Below are 27,552 nucleotides of genomic sequence, written 5' to 3'. Positions count from 1 at the left end.
GTCTGGATCCTGAGCTGTCTTTGAGGCATCAATGCAGACACGTGACCTGGGTTTAACCTGCCAGCCTCCACCACAGGATATTTCAGTTGGGAAGTGAGTGACTCAGGAGGAAGTTTCTGGGCAGAATCTATTCTCCCAGAGCAGGTGGTTGCACAGCTGTCTGGCAAGATCTTTCCTTGGTGCAGAAGTAGCACAGGTGGGTGACATTGGGGCTGTTTCCTTGTGCCCACAGGCAGCAGCAGAAGCATGGGTTCCTCATCAGGCAGCTCTGTGGCCAGATTTTAGACATTGGGTCTGGATCCTCAGCCTCAATTCTGTTTCACTGGTCCTGTAAGTACCTCCTTCTTCTTTATCAGCCAGAGTTGGCTACTCTCATTTGGAAAACTCACTGTCTTTGTTGTATTATTATTTGATTGCATAGCAGATTATCACCAAGGATGTACATAAAAAATTGGACATCATTTTACCAAATAAAGAAAGGCTAAATTTAAATAGCTTCTTCCAAGTAGATCAGAGTCTTTACTTATATGCCATCTGTGTATGTCATGGACCGATGCTGAAGACTAGAAGAAGTGAAGGCATTAATTTTTCTGGGTCTTATCTCTTGCTATTGTCAATTGTATTAATTTTTCTGTTTGAAATAAAATCTCCTCTTAGTCAGTGATTGTTATTCGATATTTTAATGACCTGTGTCAGCAGTATACAAATCATAAATTTTCTGAACAAGTTTCCAGGCTTCATCAACATTTCCACAGATGGACATTTGTAATCAAAGTATAGGAGGTATTCAGTTGACAAATGGTATTCTCTAATAGGAGATTTGGAAACAGCATCTGGTTTCATTAATTTTGTAACTTCACATTCCTTTACATTCATAAGCTAAACATGTACCCACTACACTTGTAATTCATTCTTTGGAAAGATAAGTATACATGGCATGGTGCAGAGGTGAGGGCCATTTTTATGGATAAATGCTCATCCTTTTAAAGCAGGATGCATAGTGGTGGCTTAAGTGGAACTCCTGATAGATTCTTAAATGTGTCAGCTGAGCCAGGATGCTAGCAGAGAAAGCAGCTCCCAGGAGTCAACAAGACAAGATGTGGTCATGGAAGATAGGAAATACTGCTTTAATAAAGTATCATTGACTCTTTGTCTTTTTAACAGAAAATAACCTCTTCCTGGCCTGTAATCAAAAGCATATCACTTGGAGTTTCTGGTGGGAATTTCTTAGAGCAGAGGTATATATTCAAATGTCTGGATGGTATACTTCACTCGTCACCAAGAATTACTCAGTGAGATGTTTATGGACAGGCGAGAAGCTCCTTTGTTGTGCAGACCTTTGAAAGGGGATGAGAAGAATGAAAAAATTGATAAGCAAATCAATGGATGGGCTATGAACGTAATAGGTGAGACATTGAACTAACTGTTGTTTATCCTTGCAGGAAATTGAGGGTGTTTTAAAAATAGTGTCTAAATTCAAAACCAAGCCATTATAACAAGAAGCAAAAGCTCTGTTGAACTTTTTGTTGTGTGAGAAGCAAAACTGTAGATATCAGAGAATAAATATGCTGGAAGGGACCTTAGATAGTTCATCTAGTACGATACTCTTATTTTGCTAATGGGGGAAACTGAGGCCCTGACAAGAAAGTGGCCTGCCCTTGGTCACTTATTAGGTAATAAGAGAGTGCAAGTTTAGAAGGCTGCCTCATTAAAGACAGAGCACTGTGACAGCATGAAGACTAATACCTCTACGATGTGTCCATCGTGGTGAGCAAAAATCTGGGAGACATTTACAAGCTAGGGAGCACTTGGCTCCCCCATGCTGCAAACAACAAGTTGAATAATATCCTCCGCTGATAAAACTGCTTGACTCTGAAAAGTGCCTCGGTTTCCTTATACCGGAACAGGCTCTCTCCTACTGAACATGGGACCTGAATGAAGCCCTCCCAAGTCAGGCTCATTGGCATTGACAGGAGTCTCAGCGCTGAATCACGATGTACAAAGGGAGGGTTGAAACAAACAAGACGGGGTCCAAACGCAGTTGAAAATATCAAGTACGTAGATGCGAGAAGAGAGGGCCCTGATAAAGGGAATTCATATCTGCAAAAACGCAAACAAAGCCCCCCAAATAAAAAAGACCTAGAGTCTTCGTTGATTCAAGCTTAGGATGCACCAAGAGTGTGATGCGACTGTTGAATAAACGAAAAGAAAACAGGTTGAATTAATCGGCTTCAGTGTCCAAGAGACCAAAAGAAAGTACGTACAAGGGGAAGAGATGCAAGTTCAATATAAGACGGAACTTTCTTGCTACTTATTGTATTAGATTGGGCTGACTTCATTCGGTGTGTGTCCCTGCAAGGGTGTGAACATCTGGGTGAACGTCTGTCAGGGAGGCTGAAAACCTGATTTTGCTTTGGACTAGATGGCCCCCTATCCCCGCTATAAACTCAAGTGTACGAATCCAAAGGCCAGCATAACTCTCCAATTCCCACCACTTACTGTGTGACCTTAGACAAGTTATTTAACCTCTCTGAGTCTCTCTTTCCTTGGCTTAAAGATAAAATATTTTAAAATATCAGGATTTAAAAAAAAATCAATTTAAGAAATGTGCAGCAAAGCCCCTTGTGTGGTGTTTGGTACGTGATAATTTTTTAAAAGTTCATGTCTTCAGAGCTTTCCATTTTTCGACCTATCATAACTCACTCAGGGATGAGCATGTGACCCCATAATAATTAATGAGATGCCCTGAGACTTGCTGAGGCTTCTTGGTGTTAGTATCGCTTAATAGTTTTAAAGCTGAGAGGACAAACATCCTGGAGATTTTATGACATCTGAACCTGGATATTACAGCCAGTCCAACTGGAGACAGAGTTGAGAGATGGAGAGAAACAGGCCCAAGGTAACTTTATCTGGCCCCTGAATCCAGCCATGCCTGAAGCCTGCTGACTTCTGGACTTTTCATTTATATGAGTAAATTAATTCCATTTTGCAAACTGCAGCCTGGGTCAGATTTTCAGTCACATGCAACAAAATAATCGTGACCGATGCAGTCCTCAAGAGACACACTCTCATGTCTTTACAAATTTATTAGTATTCCTTTATGTGAAGATTCAACCTGGCAGCTCGTCCTTTCTTCCATGTGTGGACCTATGGAGCCGTTGAGAGCACTGCTTTCCATCTCTGCTTAGAGCCCAGGGCAGCCGACTTTGACATGTCAAGGACATATTGACCTGAAAAGTTTACTTGTTGCTTTTGGCAACTCTCAGCTTAGAGAAGGTACGTTTAAAACCACAGCTGCTGCTTCTTTAGTTCTCCCTCTACGTGCCAAAAGCCCAATCAATAGTGAATACCTGGAATGTCTTCACACTTAATTCAGCATCTGGCCTGAGGAGGTGAATGCCAACTCTGGTCTCATGGCAAGCAAAAGTTGGAACCAAAACAGAAATGTTGAGAAATGTCTAGTCACACAGATTCACGAGTTTTTCTTTCTTTTTTTATGTTACGTTGCTGCCATCATCTGCTTGCTAATTATGTTAACCTTGTCAAAACCTGCTGAAAATTGGGTTAAGGCTGAAATGAGATGACACGGAATCTGTGGTGCCATGATTGGACAAGGTTGTCGGAGTCACTGTTCCAGTTCTTTCTGATGTCAGCTTGTCTTCATGACCTCTGGACTTCTTCTCATGAAGGTTGGGGAAAGAGGTGGGTCTGCCGATTGACTTGAATGTGAAGGTTGGTGGCCCAGGAGCTGGAGGAAGAGCCCTAGGGTCCTATTGTTTTCTGTAAACGTCAGTCATTCAACACTGGTCTCTTTCCCAGAGGAGCCTCTTCCCTCTGTGGGTGTTGTCTAGTCCCCCAGCAAAAGCAGCAACGCCCCCAACTAAAATTTAGTTTGGATATTGAGGTTGATGACTCCTCGGGCATGAAAGAATTTGAAAGAAGCTTTATTAGTCACTCAAAGGACTTCCGGGGAGAGCTTGGCGGGCACAAGCAGGTCCAGGCTGAGTTGGGCAGAGCAGAGGGAGTGGGTTTATAATAAGTGGCTAAGGGGTGGGACTGTGGAAAAGTTCCCAAGCAGGGGAGGTTTCAATTTCCCCTGGCTCTAAAGGAGGATGCCAGCTCAGGGTCTTCTTATCAACCTGTCTAGATGTAGGGCCGAAGGGGAAGGGAGGGCGAGACTAAAAGAAGTGGGCAGTGAAAGATCAAGAATGAGGTCAGACTCTTTATTGCAATCAGAAGTCATCTTACCTAAACAAAGTGTTTCCCAGAGCTGCAGTAACATAGTACCACAAATGGAGTGCCTTAAAACAGTAGAAAGGTATTCTCTCTCAGTTCTGGAGGCTAGAAGTCAGAAATCAAGGTGTCAGCAGGGTTGGTTTCTTCTGAACGCTCTGAGGGAGAATTTATTCCATGCATCTTAGCTTCTGGTGGCTGCTGGCAATCCTTGGCATTCCTTGGCATGTGGATGCATCTCTCCAATCTCTGCCTACGTCTTCACAGGGTCTTCTTCTCTGTGTTGTCTGTCTTTTAAAAGGTCGTGCTCATTGGATTTAGGGCCCACCCTAATTCTGTATGACCTCATTTCTATCTTTACTTTGAATTATATCTGCAAAGACCTTATTTCCAAATAAGGTCACATTCTGAGCTTCCAAGTAGACATGAATTTTGGGGACACTATTTAACTTGGTACACAAAGTTATCACATTTTAAAAATTACATTCTTTAATCACATTTATTAGATTGCTGAATTTGTGCTTACCCAAATGGGTCTGAAGAAAACCTTTACAGGCTCATGGGGTCTCCAGGAAAGGCATGAGTCTTCAAGAGTACTGAAACCTAATGGAAGAGTTTGCTCAGAGGTGAGCAGAAAAAGAGAAGGGAAGGGATGGGGATGCTATCTGCTCAGCATTTGCCTGGGGCAGTGGGTGGAGAACATCATTGACCTGGCAGACCTGTTTCCTCAGCAGGAACAGGCTGAGTCAGGAAATGCAGTGACTTTTGGGGAAGGATAATGAAGCCCAGTTGGGGAAGAAGGGATATCTTTCTGTCGCTTGCTGAATGGCCTCAGGAAGAGTCATCACCAGTGCTTTTAAATACAGTTCTCACAGTGAGCGCCCCATCAAGACTAAGAGTTGTTTGCTGGCATGTTCGATTTAAACATTTTCCATAGGTTGATTGGCTTCCTATTCTTTGACCCCTGTAATACTCAGCTAGGGCTGCCCCAACGAAATCCTGCAGACTGTGGCTTAAACAACGGAAATTTATTTTCTCACAGTTCTAGAGGCTGGAAATTTGAGATCAGTGTCAGGATGGTTGGTTTCTTCTGAGGCCTCTCTCCTTGGCTTGTAGGTGTTGTCTTCTCCTGTATCTTCACATCACGTGTCTTCCGTCTGTGTGTGTCTGTGTCCTGATCTCCTTTGTTTTAAGGACACCAGTCATACTGGATTAAGGTCCACCCTAATGACCTCATTTAAACTTAATTATCTTTTTAATTATCCTGTCTCCAAATAAGTTTACCTTCTAAGGTACTGGAATTTAGGACATCAATATATGAATTTGCAGGGGGATACATATTTTAGCCCCAAACAATCCATTTCACACTTTGGTGAAGAAAAGCATGTGCCTTTCTTTGTTTACAGATTTCTCCCTCTGAAAGTTATGATTGTCTTTTTTTTTTTTTTAATTGATGTTTTAATGGTTTCTAACATTGTGAAATTTTGGGTTGTACATTTTTGTTTGTCCATCACCATATATATGACTCCCTTCACCCCTTGTGCCCACCCCCCACCCCCACTGCCCCTGGTAACCACAGTCCAGTTTTCTCTGTCCATGTGTTGGTTTATATTCCACATATGAGTGAGATCATACAGTGTTTGTCTTTCTCTTTCTGGCTTATTTCACTTAACATAATACGCTCCAGGCCCATCCATGTTCTTGCAAATGGGATGATTTTGTCTTTTTTTATGGCTGAGTAGTATTCCATTGTATATATATACCACATTTTCTTAATCCAATCGTCAGTCGAGGGACACTTAGGTTGCTTCCACTTCTTGGCTATGGTGAATAATGCTGCAATGAACATAGGGGTGCATAAGCCTCTTTGGATTGTTGATTTCATGTGCGTTGGATAGATTCCCAGTAGTGGGATGGCTGGATCATAGGGCATCTCTACTTTTAATTCTTTGAGGAATCTCCATACCGTTTTCCATAGAGGCTGCACCAATTTGCATTCCCACCAGCTGTGTATGAGGGTTCCTGTTTCTCCACATCCTCTCCAACATTTGTTGTTTTTTGTCTTGGTGATTATAGCCATTCTAACGGGCGTGAGGTGGTATCTTAGTGTTGTTTTGATTTGCCTTTCCCTGATGATTAGTGATGTTGAGCATCTTTTCATGTGCCTATTGGCCATCTGTATATCTTCCTTGGAGAAGTGTCTGTTCATTTCCTCTGCCTGTTTTTTGATAGGGTTGTTTGTTTTTTTGTTGCTCAGTTGTGTGAGTTCTTTATATATTATGGAGATCAACCCCTTGTCAGAGGTATGTTTTGCAAATACTCTCTCCCAGCTGGTTGGCTGTCTGTTCATCTTGATTCTGGTTTCATTTGTCTTATAAAAGCTCTTTAATCTGATAAAGTCCTACTTGTTTATTTTTTCTTTAGTTTCCCTAGTCTGAGTAGGCATGTCATCCGAAAAGATTCCTTTAAAACTAATGTCAAATAGTGTGTTGCCTATATTTTCTTCTATGAGTTTTATAGTTTCAGGTCTCACCTTCAGGTCTTTAATCCATTTTGAGTTAATTTTTGTGAATGGCGATAGCAGATGGTCCACTTTCATTCTTTTGCATGTGGCTGTCCAGTTTTCCCAACACCATTTGTTGAAGAAACTTTCCTTTCTCCATTGCATGTTCTTAGCACCTTTGTCGAAAATTAGCTGTCCATATATGTGTGGTTTTATTTCTGGGCTTTCAATTCTGTTCCATTGATCTGTGTGTCTGTTTTTGTACCAGTACCATGCTGTTTTGATTACTATTGCTTTGTAGTATGTTTTGAAGTCAGGGATTGTGATGCCTCCTGCTTTGTTCTTTTTTTTTAGGATTTCTTTAGCTATTCGGGGTCTTTTGTTGCCCCATATAAATTTTAGTATTCTTTTTTCTATTTCTGTGAAGAATGTCATTGGGATTCTGATTGGGATTGCATTGAATCTGTAGATTGCTTTAGGTAATATAGACATTTTAACTATGTTTATTCTCCCAATCCACGTGCATGGGATATCTCTCCATTTCTTTATGTCATCAAGGATTTCTTTCAATAATGTCTTGTAGTTCTCATTGTATAGGTCCTTCACCTCCTTGGTAAGATTTATTCCTGGGTATTTTATTCTTTTTGATGCAATTGTAAATGGTATTAGCTTTTTGAGCTCTCTTTCTGTTAGTTCATTATTAGCATATAGAAATGCAACTGATTTTTGTAGATTGATTTTGTACCCTGAAACTTTGCTGTAGTTGTTGATTGTTTCTAATAGTTTTCCAACAGATTCTTTAGGGTTTTCTATATATACAATCATGTCATCTGCAAATAGTGAGAGTTTCACTTCTTCGTTACCTATTTGGATTCCTTTTATTCCTTTTTCTTGCCTAATTGCTCTGGCCAAAACCTCCAGTACTATGTTGAACAGGAGTGGTGAGAGTGGGCAGCCCTGCCTCGTTCCTGTTCTCAGAGGAATGGCTTTCAGTCTTTCCCCATTGAGTATGATGTTGGCTGTGGGTTTGTCATATATGGCCTTTATTGTGTTGAGGTACTTTCCTTCTATTCCCATTTTATTGAGAGTTTTTATCATAAACGGATGTTGTATCTTGTCAAACGCCTTCTCTGCATCTATTGAGATGATCATGTGGTTTTTATTCTTTGTTTTGTTGATGTGATGTATCACGTTGATTGATTTGCGGATGTTGAACCATCCCTGCGTCCCTGGTATAAATCCCACTTGATCATGGTGTATGATCTTTTTAATGTATTCGGTTTGCCAATATTTTGTTGAGGATTTTTGCATCAATGTTCATCAGCGATATTGGCCTGTAATTTTCTTTCTTTGTATTGTCTTTGTCTGGTTTTTGTATCAGGGTGATGTTGGCCTCGTAGAATGATTTAGGAAGTGTTCCATCTTCCTCTATTTTTTGGAATAGTTTGAGAAAGATGGGTATTAAATCTTCTTTGAATGTTTGGTAAAATTCACTGGAGAAGCCATCTGGTCCTGGATTTTTATTTTTTGGGAGGTTTTTGATTGCTATTTCAATCTCTTTACTTGTTATTGGTCTATTCAGATTCTCCATTTCTTCTTGGTTCAATTTTGGGAGGTTGTATAAGTCTAAGAATTTATCCATTTCTTCTAGATTGTCCAATTTGTTGGCATATAATTTCTCATAGTATTCTCTTATAATCTTCTGTATTTCCATGGTATCCGTTGTAATTTCTCCTCTTTCATTTCTAATTTTATTTACTTGAGCCTTTTCTCTTTTTTTCTTGGTAAGCCTGGCTAAGGGTTTGTCGATTTTGTTTATCTTCTCAAAGAACCAACTCTTTGTTTCATTAATCCTTTCTACTGTTTTTTTGGTCTCAATTTCATTTATTTCTGCTCTGATTTTTATTATTTCTCTCCTTCTGCTGACTTTGGGCTTTGTTTGTTCTTCTTTTTCTAGTTCTGTTAGGTGTAATTTAAAGTTGCCTATTAGGGCTTTTTCTTGTTTGTTAAGGTGGGCTTGTATCGCTATGAGTTTCCCTCTCAGGACCGCTTTTGCTGCATCCCATATGGTTTGATATGGCATATTATCATTTTCGTTTGTTTCCAGATAGTTTTTGATTTCTCCTTTAATTTCATCAATGATCCATTGGTTGTTCACTAGCATGTTGTTTAATCTCCACATTTTTGTCACTTTCCCAGTTTTTTTTTCATGGTTCATTTCCAGTTTCATAGTCTTATTATCTGAAAAGACGCTTGTTATGATTTCAATTTTCTTAAATTTATTGAGGCTTGCTTTGTTTCCCAACTTATGGTCTATCCTTGAGAATGTTCCATGCACGCTTGAGATGAATGTGTAGTCAGCTGTTTTTGGATGGAGTGCTCTGTATATGTCTACTAGGTCCATCTTGTCCAGTTTTTCATTTAAGTCTACTATTTCTTTATTGATTTTTTGTCTGGATGATCTATCCATTGCTGTAAGTGGGGTGTTAAGATCCCCTACTATTATTGTGTTGTTGTTGATTTCTCCTTTTAGGTTTGTTAATAGTTGCTTTATGTGCATTGGTTCTCCTATGTTGGGTGCATATATATTTATAAGTGATATGTCTTCTTGATGCAGTGTCCCTTTTATCATTATATATTTCCCTTCTTTGTCTTTCTTAACCTGTTTTATCTTGAAGTCTACTTTGTCTGATATGAGTATGGCAACACCTGCTTTCTTTTGCTTGCCATTAGCTTGGAGTATTGTCTTCCATCCTTTCACTCTGAGCCTGTGCTTGTCTTTAGTGCTAAGATGTGTTTCGTGAAGGCAGCATATTGTTGGGTCTTGCTTTTTAATCCATCCTGCCACTCTGTATCTTTTGATTGGAGAGTTCAATCCATTTACATTTAGGGTAATTATTGATATATGAGGGCTTAATGTTGCTGTTTTGTCACTTATTTTCTGGTTCTTTTGCATTTCCTTTGTTTCTTGTCCCATTTGTTTTGGACTGCCAATTCAGTTTGGTTGTTCTGTCTTATGACTCTTCTAGTTTTCTCTTTGTTTATCATATGTGGTTTTGTTTTGATTATTTGTTTAGTGGTTACCTTGAGGTTTGGGCAAAAAATCTTGTGTATGAGATAGTCCATTATCTGATGGCCTCCTATTTCCTTATACTAAGTCAATTCAGTCACTTTCCTCTTCCCCTTCTAAGTTGTTCTTGTTATACCTTATTCTATCTTGTGTTGTGGCTGTGTGTTTACAGTGATTAGGTTAAATTTATTTTTGGTGAATTTCTTCCTTTGATCGTTGAATTTAGTATTTAAGTGGTTGCTAACCTATTCCGGTAGAGATCTACTATTTTTTCTGAGTTTGTCTACCTACTTTTCTTCTTGCTCCAAGCTTTGTGTTCCCTTTCTCTTCTTTTTTTCAGGCCTGAGGGCCTTCTTGAGTATTTCTTGTAGTGGGGGTCTCATGGCCATGAACTCCCTTAGCTTTTGTTTATCTGGGAGAGTTACTATTTCTCCATCATATTTGAAGGATATTTTTGCTGGATAGAGTATTCTTGGCTGAAAGTTTTTGTCTTTCAGTATTTTGAATATATCATTCCAGTCTCTTCTAGCCTGTAAAGTTTCTGTTGAGAAATCCGCTGAGAGCCTGATGGGAGTTCCTTTGTACGTTATTTTTTGTTTTTGTCTAGCTGCCCTTAATATTGTTTCTTTGTCGTTGACCCTGGCTAGCCTTACCACTAGGTGTCATGGTGAAGGCCTTTGTCTGTTAATATATATAGGCATCCTGTTGGCTTCGCTTACTGTTATTTCCTGCTCCTTCCCCAGATTTGGGAAATTCTCAGCTATTATTTCCTTGAATAGGCTCTCTGTTCCTCTTTCCCTCTCCTCTCCCTCAGGAATACCAATAATTCTTATGTTACATTTTCTAATAGAGTCAGATATTTCTCGGAGTCTTTCTTCATTTCTTTTTAGTCTTAGTTCTCTCTCCTCTTCCATCTGGAGTATATCTGTATTCCTATCCTCTAAAGTACTAATTCTTTCCTCCATATTGTCAGCTCTGTTCTTTAAAGACTCCAGATTCTCCTTTATCTCCTCCATTGTGTTCTTCATCTCCATCAGCACTGATTGGTTTTTCTTTATGATTTCAATCTCTTTTGTGAAGAAACTCCTAATCTCATTTAATTGTTTGTCTGTGTTGTCTCGTATTTCGTTGAGTGTTTTTATGATAGCTATTTTGAAATCTCTGTCATTTAGTTTATGGATTTCTGTGTCTTCGGGGTTGATTTCTGGGTGCTTGTCATTTTGTTTCTGGTCTGGTGATTTCATATATTTTTGCATTGTGGTTCCTCTGTTGGTTTTGTTTTTCCTCATCCTGGAAATCTCTGGTTGCAATTTCCACCTGCCGCTACTGTCTGGTGGTAAAGGGCTGTGTAGTCTAAGCCCCCTGCGCTCTGCCCCGGTTTTTCTGCTGCAATCCGCAGTTTTGTTTTTTTTTCCCGCTGCGATCCATGGGTCCAGTCGTTTGATCAGGTCTGCCGCGGATCGCTTGGTCTGGTCTGGTCTGTCGCGGATCACTTGGTCTGGTCTGCTGCGGATTGCTAGGTCTGGTCTGGTCGGTTGAGCTGCAGAGTCCGGTTTGCGGGGAGGGGGGAGCTCTCTCTTTTGCCCTCTGGGTCCCTGACGTGGGAGGCTTCTCCTTTGCCCCTCTTTATCCACTCTCTGGGGTGCTCAGATGTTGATGGTAGCCCTGTGGCTCCTCTGAGTCCTCTGTGCCGGAGTTTCCCACTGGTTGAGAGAGTCCGAAGAGCCACGGTTTCCCGGCCAAGGGCCGCCCCTCCCCCCTCTCTGGGAGCCACATGGACCGGGCTCACTGATCTGATGGGGAGGGAGAGGAGTTCTCCTTACCTCTCCCCACTTCCTCCCGGGGCCCAGCATGTTCCGCTCTCAGATGTGCGGCAGTGTGGATCCCTCCGCTCTAGCTTTTCACTGTCTGGGATTCCGTTGTTGGTCTGTGACTGTTCCTTTTGTTGTATCTTGTCGGGGGAAGAGTTCACGGGAAAGCTCACTCCGCCATGATGCTGACGTCACTCCTCAAGTTATGATTGTCTTTTAAGGAAGTGTTTAGACAGGAGATGGCGGGGCCATGAGGCAAAGCCAGGATGAGCCCTAGCACCGTGACTCAGGTCAGATGTCATGGGCCTTCGTGAATGGTGAGGAGGGATTAGCAGGTGGTGCTGTAAGAGCAGCTCCTTGCCATCCTCCGTGAGAGAATCCTAGTCTCTAGGGATCCCCTTCTGGATGTTAATACCTTGACTTCCACCCACGCTGGGAACTTTTAGCCACCTCTGCAATCGACAGACCACATTGCAAATAAGCCTATTTCTTTGGGACTTAAAAATATAAGGACCTTATTATAATTGTAATTCCAGTTACAGGGCAGAATTTAATATAAGCTGGATTATTTTAGGGCCTTATTCTAGGAATTTAGATCTTGATACAGCAAGAAGCTATTTTAAGACTGTTTTTTGCATGGACTCTAGGATGATGATATAGCAAAAGCCAGGTGTGGTAGACAGAACAACAGCCCCCTTCCCCTAGGATGTTCGCGTCCTAATCCCCAGAACTGGTGAATATGTTACCTTATGTGGCAAAAGGGATTTTGCAGATGTGATTAAATTAAAGAGTTTGAGTTGGGGAGATTATCAATGTAATCACAAGGGTCCTTTTAAGGGTTGGGGATGCTGTTAAGTATCCTACAATGCACAGGACAGCATCTCACCCCTGCCTCCAAACAAAAAATTATCCAGACCCAAAAAGTCAATAGTGCATCGGTCGAGAAACCCTACACTAGAGCAGTATGTGTATCTTCTATCTTCTCTAACAATTGTTGTTACGGGGTCCTATCTTTGTTATGAATGCTTGTTCTAGAACAGAGTACCAGGCATTTTCATAAAAGCTTTTGTCTTCATTTTATTGAGGAACCAAGCAATCAAATACTGTAAAATTATTTCAATGTGTGATGTTAATGTGGTCCTGAAGTTTATGTCAAGAATTCTGTTGTCTTAACTGAGGCCCAAACCCTTGACTTAAAACCCCACTTTCACCATTTCCTACTGTGCCTGGGGAGTTGGGAGTGGAGTTTTTTTCCACTATACCCTTGTGGCTGATGAAACATTAGATGCAGCCCAGTTTCTTATTACTGAACTGATGAGGAGACTGGGGGTCAAGTGCCTGCCTTGCCAGTTCTGAAGTGGGTATTTGTGTTAGAACATGGGTTTGGAAAACAACACAGGGTCATTGCTTGGCAGTGTTCTAGTCTGTAAGCAGCTGGACGTCTTGGTTTCCTGACTTCGTAAGGCCCAGGGCTGTCCAGCACAGCCCAGCTTCTTCTTGCTATTTAATTCTACAGGTTACAAAACGATGTGCTGCATTGAGAGGAGGTCATGAGCTTACCCCAAAGATCTTCTTGCCCAAAGAGCCCTCTTCGAGGGACAGAGACTGGCTGCACACTTTAATGAAGACCCTGACCTGAGACAGGCCACTTTCCCCCTAAAAGGACAAAATCACAGAGCAGGAAGGAAATCGATTCTAAAAGCTGATTCTAACAAGGCCTTAGGAACTCACGAGTCAGTTCTCGTATCAAGCACTCACATACCAATTCCCTTGTATGAAACTCGAGGCAAAATGAACTCCGCAATTTTCAGATTTTACAAGGTAATTCAGGCGTGTACCGTAAATTACGTAGAGCCCCCCACCCCAGCCGCGTCTGGGCAGCACCTGGTAACCGCATGCAGTATGTATGAGAAATGTCTGAGTAGTCACTCTAGGTGTGATCAATAAAGGTGACTAAGAGCTTTGTATCAGTCAGGTCAGGCTTTGCCATCATGTGAGTTCTGAAAGATCTTTTGGTTTTAGAGATTTTGTGATTTAGAGAGACCTAGGGTTACTAAGCTGGTGAGAAGATGGAGATCATTTTGGTCTTGATTAGATGGTCCTTCAATATGAGTTTGGTCATAATGTGTCCTGACCACATTATGTGTCCTGACCACAGTCTGAAAACCGAATGTCAGGTGCTGAGGAGGCAGCAGGCTGAGCAGGGAACCTCTGAATGGAAGCCCTGCTGGGAGTCAGCAGGCTCTGCTGTAGGACATGCAGATCTCCAGAACGCACTGTGCCTTCCCCCTTTGCTTGAGTTATGTTTTGCTCTTTGTCATACAGAAGTTTCAGAGTGGACCTGTGGTATTGAGAGAAAGGCTGGGCTGGTGAGGTCAGGTTTCCATTAACCGACTGGCCACGGTCTCTCTTCTCCTTGTGCCCTCTAAGATGGGGATGAGCCGAGTCATCTCCAGTTCTCATGTTTGGTTGGTGAGAGACATCGGCAGCCTGGAAGGAATCTTTCGTAAACAGCAGTTTCTCAGACCAGAGTCACTTTCCTCCATTCCTGAGTGAAAACACTCAGTGTCTTCAGATAGCCACGCGTGACTTCTCAGGGGTACAGTTCTCAAGGAGAGGGGACAGTATCAGACTCTAAATGGAGCTGAAGTAAGCGAAACAAACAGACCAAATAAATTGAGATATATATTTTTTTGCTGCTGAATTTAAACACTGCTTTTTTTAATAGCAGCTTTCCATAATGCATGAGTCTCATTAATATGAAATGGGTCATCATTGGTTAACTTTCACCTAGTTACCACCAAGTATGATATGACACCATGTGTCACTCTAATTCTTATAAGCTTGTCTGATATTTTATTGTCTAACTCATGATTGATAATGAGGATTGAAGCATTAATGTGTGGCATTAAAATTGAATCAATATTAAAAGATCTTATTTTTCAGTGTTAATATTGTTCAAGGTGGTATAGTTTAAGTGTTTTTTAACCCGTCCCTGGTCATCAAAACTCTCAAGTGAAAAAAAAATGGATCTGTTTTTCATACATAATGTTTGGATTTTACATCTTAAATGCATTGGGTGTATGTATGGTCCACCATAAGGACTGAGGGTAAAAAGAAATTTTCTAGTTTCTTTTCTTGCATCCTTGCATCTAAAAAACACCATTCCCATCTCAGTAGACAATCCAAGATCTGGAGGCTCTTGGAGACCCAAGAGGCAGCCACTTGGTGGGGGGGTCACACTTGGTCACTTCAGCACAATGAAAGCAGAAACAAACAAGGGTTTCCTGCAGCTTGGGGCTTTTATCCAATACATCCCATGTTATGAATGATAAATCACCTGCTGATCAACCTTTATTGGCAAGGGAGGCGGGGGGGCTTTAGGCCATTTCACAGTTCAAGTAAAACTGTATCTATATCTATCTATCTGTCTATCATCTATCTATCTATCTGTCTATCATCTATCTATCTATCTATCTATCTATCTATCTATCTATCTATCTATGTATCTATCTATCATCTATCTATCATCTATCTATCTATCTATCTATCTATCTATCTATCTATCTATCTATCTCTCCTTCCTTACCTGTTTGTGTATATGAAAAGGATAAAAGGATTGGCTTGAATAACCAGGAACACTATTAATTTTCTTTCTCTTACCTCTACCCCTGATGCCAGAGGCTCCTGGCTGAATTAGTTCGCGGCACAACATGCTCTTAAAGAATCACAGGCAGCAGAGACATCCTTGGTTTTCACAGGTTGCGAATGTAGGGCATACATAGACACAAAAATGTAGAGGAAATATAAAGTTCCTGCTAGGAGGACTTTCTGACACATGCATTAATTTCCTCCTGCACAACGCAAGCCAGGGAGTGAGTCCTATTGTTTACCTTTGGAAAAGTTATGCCAGCTATTAGGTTATGGACAAGTCATGTCTATACCACAATCTCTGCCTCAATGAACTTTACTGTTTCATTCTATGACACAGATGAAGTGGAAACACTGTCCTCGGTGCTACGTATTTCTCTCTCTCTATAGGGGCTGGAGCATTCCTGGGACGGAACCCAGAAATGCGGAGTTCTTTAGTAAACAGCACAACAAGATCCAACTTGTATGTAATTTATAGGACAATTCATATGGACATTTCCATCTATTGCTCTATTCTGGAAATTAGCTTTTCATTTGCAAAAATATGCATGAACAAAGAATCTTTTGATTGTTGTTAAATTTGGAGAAGGAACCATTGATTTTAGACTTTCAGCTGAATTAAACTATGTAGAGTGAAGGGGAGCAAGTTTTAAAGGAAGATGGCAGCCAATTTCTTTTGTTATTTAATTTTTTATTTTTTCCAAGAACAATTAACATTTACTAGGCACCTATTGGCCTCAGTCACTTGCGTCTAAAGAGCAAAGCTAATTTACCCACAGCCCGTGTTCTTTTAAATGGTTAGCCTTATTTCTTAGCTCTGTTAACCACTATTCTAACATTCGATTCAAGTTCAATTTTAATAATCTAATCCATAATTGTCTACTGCTCCTTGCCACATGAACAAAAACGTTTGAGGGGGAGTAAGGCGAGCAGTTTACATTTTCTGTGGATAATTCAAGTAAATGGCCCCAAAGTGAAATTATTGAGTTGGCTATGGTTTATCATGTTCAGAGGGCGTAAAACACGGAGGGGAATGGACCTGTTGAAAGAGTTGGTATCTAAGAATGTGTGAATGTGTGAAAATCCTATAACTTCACTTCAACTGGCCTAATATCCTGAGTCACTAGATGGTCAGAATAGAATACGAAAGGAACAAACTGATGTACATTGATACTAAAAACCAAAACAAAGTTTGTACAGGATGAACAGCAAATGAAATAGCTTTTATCAAAATAAAATCTCACACAGGTCATTTTTATACATACATGGACACACACACACCCACACACGCACAGACACACGAGCAAGAATGTGTATTTTGTAAGACAGGTCCTTGGAAATAGACATTCTTAGCAAATATGGATGACAGATCAATTGTAATTTATTTTCTTTTAACACTGTATCATCATAAAGAAAACTGGTATAAATGAAAAAATCTATTTCAAATATCTACATCTAAAATTTTAGGCAGTGAAAAAGCACTTTGTTGACAAGGAGTGTGGAACGATGTATGTTAATTGTCAGAAACTGCTGAATGCCTTGCTTAGTTGCCACAAACAAATTCACATATCAGAACGAACAATACTGCTAAATATTCCTTTTTTTCCCATTTTTTTGTTAAAACATACTGGGAGAAAGAAAAGAAAAGAAAAACTGGAAATCCATACATCTTTCAAAAGTTTGAAATGGAAGCAATATTTAGAACCATAGATGAGGAAACACGGCAGCATTGGTGTAATATACACAATGCGCTTTTCTTCTTTAATCTGTAATGTACATCAAATACTTTACAACAATGCATTAACAAAAGGCAAGAAACATCTTGCTGTACAGAGGAACCCCAATGCAACTTGAAGCCTAGGATCACAACGGATGAAGAGAGTAAAGAAAGCGTGAGAAGCCGTCCCCCTAAAATGTGTGACCTATGCTGCTCTGTGCTTATAACCTCCACGCCCCACCACCCCGACCGTCTCCTCTGCTGCCTCCAGCCACATTCAATATAAAGCACTTTTTAATACTCTACAGCTCAAACTAGAAAGGTGCTGCACAATGTCAGATTTAGGATCACTTTAGCTCTCTATTGACTTTCAAGTTAACTTTCGATTCATTTAGCTTTCTAAAATAGCTCTTAATATTTCCTTACTGGTTATCACAGCCTTCCTATGGAACAGGCTTTAACAAACTAAATTTGTAGGGGGAAAAAAAAAGCAATGTCTTGTGTATGCATGCACATGCACTGTTCCCGGAGCGCCTCGTGTTGCCCGCTCCTCACACCCAGGAGTCGGGGGAGGCGGGATAGTGGCTCGTTTCATAGTTCAGTTCACTGTAGGGACGGGCAGCTGAGTAGAAGTCAACATAGTTGCCGGTGGACTTGAGTCCCAGGTGCATGGTGTACTCGCTGGCGGGAGGGCGATGGTGGACCTGGTCCTCGAAAAAGGACTCGTCATAATTTCTTGTGGAATTCTGAAACGGCTGGTAGGTCTCGTAATCTTTTCTGCTGGGTTCCTGCGGGACTGGCTGTGCTGAAATCTGCAAAGGAAAGAAGATTCAGCTGGCTTAGTTCGTCTCCCCTTGCTCATCCTCCCCCGCTGCCAAGGCACTCATCCCTCCCTCAAAGCAAAGGCTATGAACATCACCCAGTTATTGACCAGAGTGGCACTTCTCTGAATATTGCCAACTGCTGATTGACTTCCCTTTTTTAAATTGGTTCGTGGGTCCACATGCCATCATTCTGGATAATGTTTTTAAAAAATTACTATTGTAAAATATACACAACATAAAATTTACCATTTTAACCACTTTTATGTGTATAATTCAGGGGCATTAAGTACATTCATAGTGCTGTGCAACCATCACCACTATCCATTTCCAGAACCTTTTCATCATCCCAAAACAAAAACTCTGTACCCATTAAGTATAATATCCTATTCCCCCTTCCCCTAGCTTGTGGCGACCATGATTCTACTTTCTGTCTCTATGAATTTGACTAATCTAGATACCTCATACAAGTGGAATCATGCAATATTTCTCCTTTTGAATATGGCTTCTTTCATTTAGCATAATATCCTCAAAGTTCATCCATGTTGTAGTATGTGACAGGATTTCCTTCTTTTTTAAGGCTGAATAATATACCATTGTATGGATATGCTACATTTGTTTATCCATCCGTTGATGGGCACTTGGGTTGTTTCCCCCTTTTGACTATTGTGAATAATGCTGCAATGAACATGGGTGTACCGGTATCTGTTTGAGTCCTTGCTTTCAATTTTTGGGGTACTTAGAGATGGAATTGCTGGATCTTATGGTAATTCTACGTTCAACTTTTCAAGGAATCATGAAACTGCTACAGCCACTGCACCATTTTACTAGATAACCTTTTTAAATTGAAGAGGTCTACTCTAGAAGCTATAGAACACTAGTAGTTGATTTTCATCTTTCTTGCATTTTCTCTATTACCCCTAGGTGTTGCAGTCTCAGAAGAAGAGACAGTGAAGATGTACAAGGTCTAATGGTCACTCAGGCATCTTCCTGCCAGCGTGGAGGGCTGTGATCAATACCTCTCTGGAGGATTAAGGCTTCCTGGTGGTAGGGTCATTCCATCACACCTGCGTAAGTGACCAGGTACCACAGCCTTAGAAGGATACACAGAGAAGCACCTAATAAAAAGAGGGAATCCACTCCAAATATAACATACCCCAAAGGACCAAAATGTTTCCCAACTTGGTTCAATTCAGAATTGATGGAACTCAAGGATGCTGTGGGATTATGAAGTCTTTAATTAGGGGAGGGGTCTTCAGTATCATCTGGTGTCCCACAGCGCAGCTCATTGCTCCCTGTTCCTGCTCTTGTCCCCTGCAGGTTACTGTCTGATGTAGGGCCTTAAAGGGTTAAAAGGATCACAGAGCCTTTGAGATATGGGAAGTCAAGAATTAATTCCTTCTGCTTGGCTTTAAGGACAGTAAGACAAAGAGTGTTCAGGGCTGATAATTAGCATTTGTATGTGGGGGTGTAGTTATTCCCTTCCCTCTGACTGCCTCTGGGGTCCCTTGCCAAGCACAATGCCCCTGAAGTGAGCAGAACCTCCCAAGGCATGAGGTGAGGGCCATCCCCACAGCCACTGCACACAGGCATGCACAAAGCTTGCTCAGGTGCAGTAATCGGGGAGGAGGTCTGGTGTGAATGATAGAACACTCTTAAAGAAACACAGTTTGATCACTTTCAAGCAGATTCAGTAATTCCCAATTAATTTAACTAAGGTTCAGCATGGAAACATCCTGTAGAAATTTGTCTTTGTTAATAGATAATGATTTGTAATTAGCACATTGTGTGTAAATGAATGCTTCTAATGGCCTGCACATAATTCTTCTCTCAAGTAAGTGAAACTCCCTCTTTTATATGTAATTGATTTACACTCAATAGACCTGTTCTTCAAAGAAGTGGTGAACTTTATCATAGCTGCCATCCAGTATGTCCCGTACTTCTAGTTAGTGGTGGCTGAATGAATGAGGTTTCTGTCTACCTGTGAAAGTCCCTAGAGTGTAAACGTTTGTCAGCCATGGGAGGGGCATTTGGACCTAATCTGCAATATGTGCAATTAAAAGTTGCTAAGACCAGATCTACCAAATTGCGTTGATAGGCTAAGGAGCCCTATGCTGTTCTTTGAAGAGTTGTGTGCTATGTTGAACTTCTCCACTCCAACTCTGTGCTGTTGGTCCCCAAGCGCAGAGCATACAAAGGCTTAGAGTTGGGAGGTTTGGGAAAATTACACAGGGAGGGGACTAGAATTTGCTGTTTCTATTTCAGTGGACACCATATTTAACATTTAATGAATTCTTCTTTGTTTAATCTTCAAACATATATGTATGTATGTCTATATCTATATACCTACCTACCTCTCCCTTCCTTGCTTCCTTGCTTTCTTCCTTCCTCCTTCCCTCCCTTCCCACCCACCTATCCACTCATCCCTCCATCCATTCATCCACCCATCTGATTCTCATTTTTTAGATGAAGAAACTAAAGCTCAGAGAAGATAAAAAAGTTCTCCAGGATGTCATGGCTAGTGGTGTTGTGAAGCTGGAATTTGAGCACATGTCTGGCTGACTCCAAAGTTGACGTTCTCTCCACCATACTAGCACAGTGTCAGTTGAGCCAAGGTGGCCAAACCACAGAGGGTCAGCCTCACTGAGCAGACTCCAGGCTCTATGATAAGGGAGGCCAGTGGACAAAGGGGACCAAGAAGATGTCTGACTTCTCTGCACTGGTCTCAGTGGCCAGAGGAAGCAGAGCTGGAGACAGGGAGGTCTTCAGGGGAAGTCACTCACAAGGCTTGTGGTTCTCCTCCATGGTGGCTGCTTCTTTCATTTTTTTGCACAACCTGTTTCAAATTTCTTACCGTTGTCATGTTCTCCCTGGTTGGTGGACATTTTGAGGTTGGGCACAAGCCTACTTTAGTCTCTTACCTTGGGGAATTACCTTCTTCAATTCATCTGCATTGTTCAGAAAGTCCCATATCTAAAGTTTAGTTTTGCAGTTCTGAGAGTGTGTGTAAACGAACTACCCAGGACGTGTGGCAGGTGGCACTGCTGGATTTGGAGGAACTGAATTTGCTCCCGGGCCTGGTGGTGTGGATATCAGTCAGCTGTGGATGAACATTCACAACGGAGGAATGTTGGCTCTATTTTATAATTTACTCTATGGGAATATCTGACAGTGTTCAAAATTAGGCAGATGAAATGCTCCTAAAGATAAGCCCTCCACACAGAGGAGCTAAAAATAAGTGCATTTTTTTATGTTACACAGTTTGCACAAACAAGACTTCTATGAAGGAAATAGAATGATGTTCACATGTAGCAGTGGTGTATTCTGAATTCGAGCATCTGTTGTTGTCCAGAGAAGCCCTGGCACATCCAAGAGCCTGAGGCTGTTGCCTGCTTTGCCTTAAGGCAGTGTCCTCTGGGAAGGGGAGGTGCGACCAGCAAGCTCATGTGGGGATCACTGGGACCCACACTCTTGGTGCCCTGTCCTGTGGCTCCTGCTCCCATACAATCATCTTTGCTGAGCTTTTTCCTCAATAGTAGAATGTTTGGTTTAAATTAGAAAGGACAGTGCCACTTCTCCACTTTCCAATTTGTTAGCATAATGATGGAAGACTTTGTGTTTATTCCTCACCGAGTTTGCCCACAAACTGGATTTATTTCTAACACAAGGGAAATAGCTGCCCATAACAGATCTTCAAACTTTACTACATGGTGAAAGCTGAAGACTCAGGGTGTTAAATTACAATGAAGGAGGCCATGTGGTAAGGGTCAGTGGTTCTCAAAGTGTGGTCCCAAGACCAGCTACATCCGCATCACCTGGGAACGTGTTAGAGCTGTAAACTTTTTGGCCTCACCCTAGACTTACTGATTCAGAAATCTGGGAGTAGGGCTCAGTAATCTGTGTTTATCAGCCCTCCAGGGGATTCTGACTCATGCCAAATTTGAGAATCATTGGTATGAAGGAGGCAAATGAATCAAGAAGACAGGAGAACCAGGTTTGAGTCTTTGCCTCTTCCTAGCTAGGTGACTGAAGGCAAACCCTTGTTCTCCTTGAACCTCAATGTCCACATCTCTGGGGCAGTTTTATCTGTCTTTCCTACCTTGTAGTGGGACTCAGGACACCAACTAGGAACTCACGATGCTGTTTATGTTGTCATCAGTAATGATTTGAATACTGGTCATTGAAGCACCAAACTCCTTTGTTTATAGTTTATGAACAAAAATTCTGTTGCCAGATGGATATACAGTTAGGTATGATACTTTTCTTTATAAGTATGGGATGGACTGGTAGAAGCTGAATAGGATTTTTGGAGAGTTTAAGTAGTTAATTCTCAAAATGATGTCTGTGACCTTTTGACCCCAGACATAAAAACCAAGGATCACAAACCTTATTTCACACTAATGGTTGTTTCTTCTAGGAGGCCTTAAGCTCAGAATTTACTGAAAATGAGACTGGAGTCCCAGGTAGTCACATGAGGAGCGCCATAGCTGAGCAGGCACTTGGCGTCTTTTCCCCTGAGTCAGGGGAAGCCTGGCTCACGGCTATTGCCCCGGCTCCCAACCTCCCTTGGCTGTGCATCCAGGGCTGTTGCCTCACTCTCAGTTCTCTTGTCTTCTGCCTCCTCTCGGAGATCTACCTCAAACCAGTTTCCCTCAGTGAATCGCTTCTTCTCTGAGATGAGTTGCTGTCCAGCCTCCTCTGCGAAGCTCGTGAGGCCTAGCTGGTGACTGAGACACCCAGGAGATGGGACCGCTCAGCAGAGGACAAGCTTTGACACTAAAACTGAACAGACCCCGGCGCATCCCTCCTGTTTAAATTGTTCAAGCTGGGCTTTTATTAGCTGTGAGGATGAGAGGTCACTTTTGGTCCAGGAAAGTCCAAAAATGAAAACATTCCATCTGGAATAACTGGCCATGCCCACATGGCCAGAGAATCTGAATCATGGATGCTGTTTACAAGGTCATCTCTAGAACCAACCAACTGGAAGAAAATCAAATTGTCTCCTCTTTCAAATGGTTAGGATGGTCATACCTTATTGAATTCCCAAGAGGGAAAGCTGAAAGTGGAGCCAAATTTTATTCCAATAACATAGTCCAAAGTAAGTAAAACGCTTCATTCTTTTCTCCCCAAGTTCACCAGAGTGTCATAGTGAGTTCCTCAGAAATTTCTTGGGGGAAAAACAACTCTCTTTGGTGGACATTTAAAAATGTTGCTTGGTATCAGAATGGAGTTAACAATCCAGTCACCCACCTCCCTTTGCTGGACCCGCTCAGGGAATAATGAAGGCACTGAGCTATCGCTTTGCCTGTCGCCTGTCCGCAATGTCTCCCCTGTGCTGACAAGTGGCGCAGACTTTGCTCTCCATGCCAGCTGGGTTTCAGCAGCACTCTCGAGACACAGTGGCCTTGACATCCACACTGAGGCTGTGTTGAGTGCCTTCTGACGCACGCTGGCGGAGAGGCTACAGCTGGCTGTGCTCACTCTCGCAGGAGGAATGCCATCTTAGCGCATTAATTCTAATTTGCCTAAATGCTCAGAAGAGGCTTATGTGAAAAGAATGTGCCCCTAGAACCACTCTGTACTGTCCTCTAATCTAGATTACAAGCAGATCTAGTCTGCAGCCACACTGAGATGCCAAGGACCCCTGGGCTAACAATAGCAGAATTCCCTGGAGAGAAAGGCCAGTGTAGAAGAAGCCAATTCTGGTGATGAGCTTCTCTCGACCTACAGAAACTAAAGACTAATCTTATGCTCTTGGATGCAAAATCAGGGTCCTATTACTTCATGACAAGTACCTTTGAGAGCTAGAGATATTTTGCTCATTGTACCTGGTACTTGCTAAAGGAAAAAGGGTTGATTTCCATAAACAGAGTTGGCATTTCCAATACATTTTGTTTCCATGTTCCTTTATGTTTGGGCAGGCATGTTGACATGTGAATAGTGGGGGGTCACCCCTGGTGATCTCTTCTCTAGAGCTCATGCCCCTCTTTATTTATTCATTGGCTTTTTTGCTTTGAGCAAAGACCAGAACTGAAGGAGGCCAAGTAGATGTTAGCAACGTGTCAGGCAGGCTGTGGGGCCTGGGCGTTCACCAAGGGCCTCAAACAACACAAGACATCTTCAGGAGTGGCTGCACATGGACTGGAAAATTGAGGGCAAAGAATAACTCCTCTACCCACTATCATTTCTCCTGTTGAAGGCCGATTAGAGAAAAAAGTAATTGAAGGTCGAGGAGATACCTTTCACATCTCCTCCTTGTTCTCTTGGAAATGGTCCTGCACAGGACATTCTACTTGCTAGAAGGGGGTCCTTCTCCTTTTCAAAGATGCTGCCCTGCTGGGTGTTGAGTGATGTTCAAAAACAACACATTTCTTTTCCAGGTTTACTTTTATCTGGTTATTGTGATCAAGCAAACAGCTTTCAGGTTTATCTTTTCAGCCCAACTTTTCTGACGTATGGCAAGAATCTAGAGCATCAGCAGAAGCCAGTTCCGGCAATGGTTATTAGCAGCCAACGGTTATGAGGAATGTCAGTCTTTCCATGATGACCAGACTGGGGGCCCTTTGCTTTTATAGTTCTCTCAAAACCACAGAGCAAAGGAGCCTTCAATGAATGTTTGCCGAATAAAGTAAACACACACACAAACTTAGATCAGTTGTTTAAGTGTCTACTGTCCAGCACTCCTCAAACTTGAACATGCACATGAATCACCTAGACATCTTGATAAGATGCAACTGTGATGCAGAAGACCTTATGGGTCTTCTGGGCGGGTTAGTGTTAGGGGCCAGAGAAGAATCTCTTCTGCATTTCTAACAAGCTCCCTGTGATGTTGATGCTGCATTCCCCAACTAGACTGGATAGCAAGGCATTCTACAATGCACTCTATTTAGCTGCTTATATTGAATGTGATGTGTCTATTTTATTGATAACTATCACGTATAATGAACGCTTTGTTCTGAATGAGAGTTGGCTGAGTTACAAGAGCTACTTAATCCCTGTCTAGCAATTAGACAATTTGTCTAGGAACTGGCATCTTACACTTGTAGAATTGGGCTTTCTTTTAGTTTTGCATCATAGCACAGAACTTGCTTTCTACCACCAGATGAGGCATGTGGTTGTAGTGAAATCAAAAACTATTTTCAAATTTGAGGCCGTTCTGACGACTGCCACCACAACATGTATGTTACGCATGAGTGGAGAGCAGCAGGGAACATTATTTTCTTTTTCAGTTATTTCTGCATGTAAGATAGAAGTTAACTTATTTTTTACAATTCCAGGAAATTTCACGAGTCAAAGGGGAAAACAACACAAACGTGCTGCATCTCCCTTACCTGGTTATGTTTGATGTCTTCAGCGGGCGCACCATATGAATTCCTATACAAAGTTGAAATTCCAGTACTTGGAGCTGAAAGCAAAAGGGGAAGAAAAGAATTAGCAAAGAAGGCAAGATTTCAAACGAGGAATAATGGTTACTGAGGTGAGTTCTTGCCCTAACAAAGCTTGGTTTCTCACGGACCATTCCAAGAGGAAGAAATTCTTTGGCCCTGAACACTTGATTTTACATACAGATATTAAGAAAGAAGAAGAGTTATTCTATAACCCCCCCAGCATGTTGGCCTCTTGCAACAATGTTCAGACTGTAGACAGGGTCAGGGCAGGTGCAGCAAACAGACGGTCATCTTGCCAGCTTTACTGTTTTCTTTTCTGGTGAAAACCGGAGGATAATAAAAGCTTGTCACCTGCACTGAAGCATGCAGGAATCTGTATCAGCAGCTTAGTCTTTAGCTGAAGAATGACAAGAATGAAATTTCTAATTTGAGGTCACAGAAGTGCTTGATCATCTTTCAGACAGTGCATTTCTCAAAGGCCAGAGGATGGGCAGGAAGCACCAGGCATCTGCCCTGCACGACCGGGCGGCTAAGGCTTTGGAATCCTGCTGAACACAGGGACAGGTGCCCCCCATCTGTCTTGTGACCCGCCTGTGGTATAGATGAAAGGAAGAAAGGTCTCCTCCAGTTGCCAGCAGCTTCCAAAGTCCTGGGAAGGGTGCCCATGTACCTGCTTCCTCACCTGGAACCCTCGAGGCTCATGCCACAGGCCCAGAGGAAGGGCCCAGGGCACCTCTCCCCTCATAGCTGCTAAAAGGTCATAGTTTAAGAAAGCTCTGGAAAATGTTATTGAGTGTCAGTGGGGGTATAAAACACTCTAGAAATAAAGAAGGGCTTATCATTTGCTTCCGGTGTCTACAGGATAATGAAATAGGATGATACACCATACATACTCTCTCATAGATACAGGCCGCTCTAGACACAAAGTCAGAATAATCTGTTACTCCACTCATGATTATTACTAAAAGCACATAATAGCTGGGCAATAAACTCCTCTTGGGATATTTTGCTTAGAAAGTGAGAGCTGAGAGCCCATTTTCAATTTTAAAGATCACTCTGATATAGTCTCTGGTCGAATGCACATCACTCCTGTCTCTGTATTACTGTGAAAACCACCATCTCTTGCCTGGACCACTGCTACAGAATCCTCCTCAACAGCCCAGCTTCCACTCTGCCCGACCCTGCTCCTCCATCCATCCTGTTCCCAACAGCTGAGCGACTGTCTTGTTAGACAAGCTGGATCATGTCCCTTCCTCTGGTTATAATACACCAATGCCCTGCCCACTGTGATTATGGTGAAACCCGAGCTCTCCATTATGGTCTACGAGGCTCCGCATGATCTGGCCTCTGCCTAACTTTGCGCAGCATCTCCCACCCTCTTCCCTTGTTCAGGGAGCCCTAGCTATGCTGGCTCTCTTTCTTTGCTTGAGCATGCCAAGTTTGTTTTGCTTCAGGGATATTGTATTACTGATCCTTCTCCCTGTAACTTGCTTCCCCCAGACTCTGGACTGCCTCTCCTTGTTGGTGTTTAGGTTTTGGCTCAAATGTCTCTTCTTGACCATGTTGGTTAAAGTAACCCCTGCCCACCTGGCACCTTCTGTCTCATTAACCCGTTCAATTTCTTCATCATACTTAGCACCATGTGGTAGTTACCTTGTTGGTGAGCTGCTTCTGTTGTTTACCTTGTGTATTATCTGCCTTTGCCTACCAGAGCAGAAACACAGAAGGCAGAGATCTGCCCTGGCGGGCAGAGATCAGCCTGTCCTGCCACCGTTGTAGATATCCCCAGCATCTGGGATGGTGCCTGGCCTTGGTGCACGCTCATAGAATGAGTGCTTTATTTGCTGAGCAAATGAATGAATGAGTGAACCTTAGAAAATCTGCCTTCAGAGCTATAATTTCCTGTTGGAAAATGTCACTGCAAGGACAAGGTGAAATTTTGTTTTTTTCTGTTACTCAGAATAAAATGTATTTTTTTTTTTTTAGAACATAAACTATTATAGTCTTGGCCTCCCTGTCATGTTTGTGGCTTCTGAGCTAAAGAGGTTTCTACTGGAAGTTCCTTCCTCCTGCTCTTTGGCCCACTTCACCTGTTTAAAGGAGACTGTGTGGTTGAGATTGAACTTGTGGCTTTTGCAGACACATGAAGCAGATATCTTCATGGATGCTCTGTCTGAGCTCAGAGCAGACTCGTAGGGAAATGCCTTTCTTTTTTTGTATAGGCCCCAATTTCCAACTGAATCAACATACTGATGATTAGAACAGCTATAAAAGGCATAAGAGAGACACTGACAAAAACGGAATAGAGCATTTGATGTAAAGGCATTTGGGAAGCTCAGATGGGAGGGCAGAATCCCT

The 27,552-nt window shown here is 42.0% G+C and overlaps 1 protein-coding gene across 10 annotated transcripts in view; it reads right to left on the bottom strand.

Annotated features, from left to right (window-relative positions):
* Window positions 1-16,631: 16,631 nt before the first annotated feature.
* Window positions 16,632-27,552, bottom strand: part of CTNND2 (catenin delta 2) — an 892,220-nt gene continuing 881,299 nt past the window's right edge. For all 10 annotated transcript variants that reach the window (XM_058564342.1, XM_058564335.1, XM_058564340.1 and 7 more), the window contains 2 exons: window positions 25,138-25,211; window positions 16,632-17,797 (listed from right to left, as the gene is read on the bottom strand). In XM_058564342.1, the coding sequence (XP_058420325.1) occupies window positions 17,537-17,797; window positions 25,138-25,211 (335 nt within the window). In that variant the 3' untranslated portion in view covers window positions 16,632-17,536. The remainder of the gene's footprint in view (window positions 17,798-25,137; window positions 25,212-27,552) is intronic.

This window comes from Diceros bicornis, chromosome 20, assembly GCF_020826845.1.
Source record: "Diceros bicornis minor isolate mBicDic1 chromosome 20, mDicBic1.mat.cur, whole genome shotgun sequence".
NCBI lineage: Eukaryota > Metazoa > Chordata > Mammalia > Perissodactyla > Rhinocerotidae > Diceros > Diceros bicornis.
Note: the sequence above shows the minus strand (reverse complement) of the source record. Positions and strands in the feature narration are given on the sequence as shown.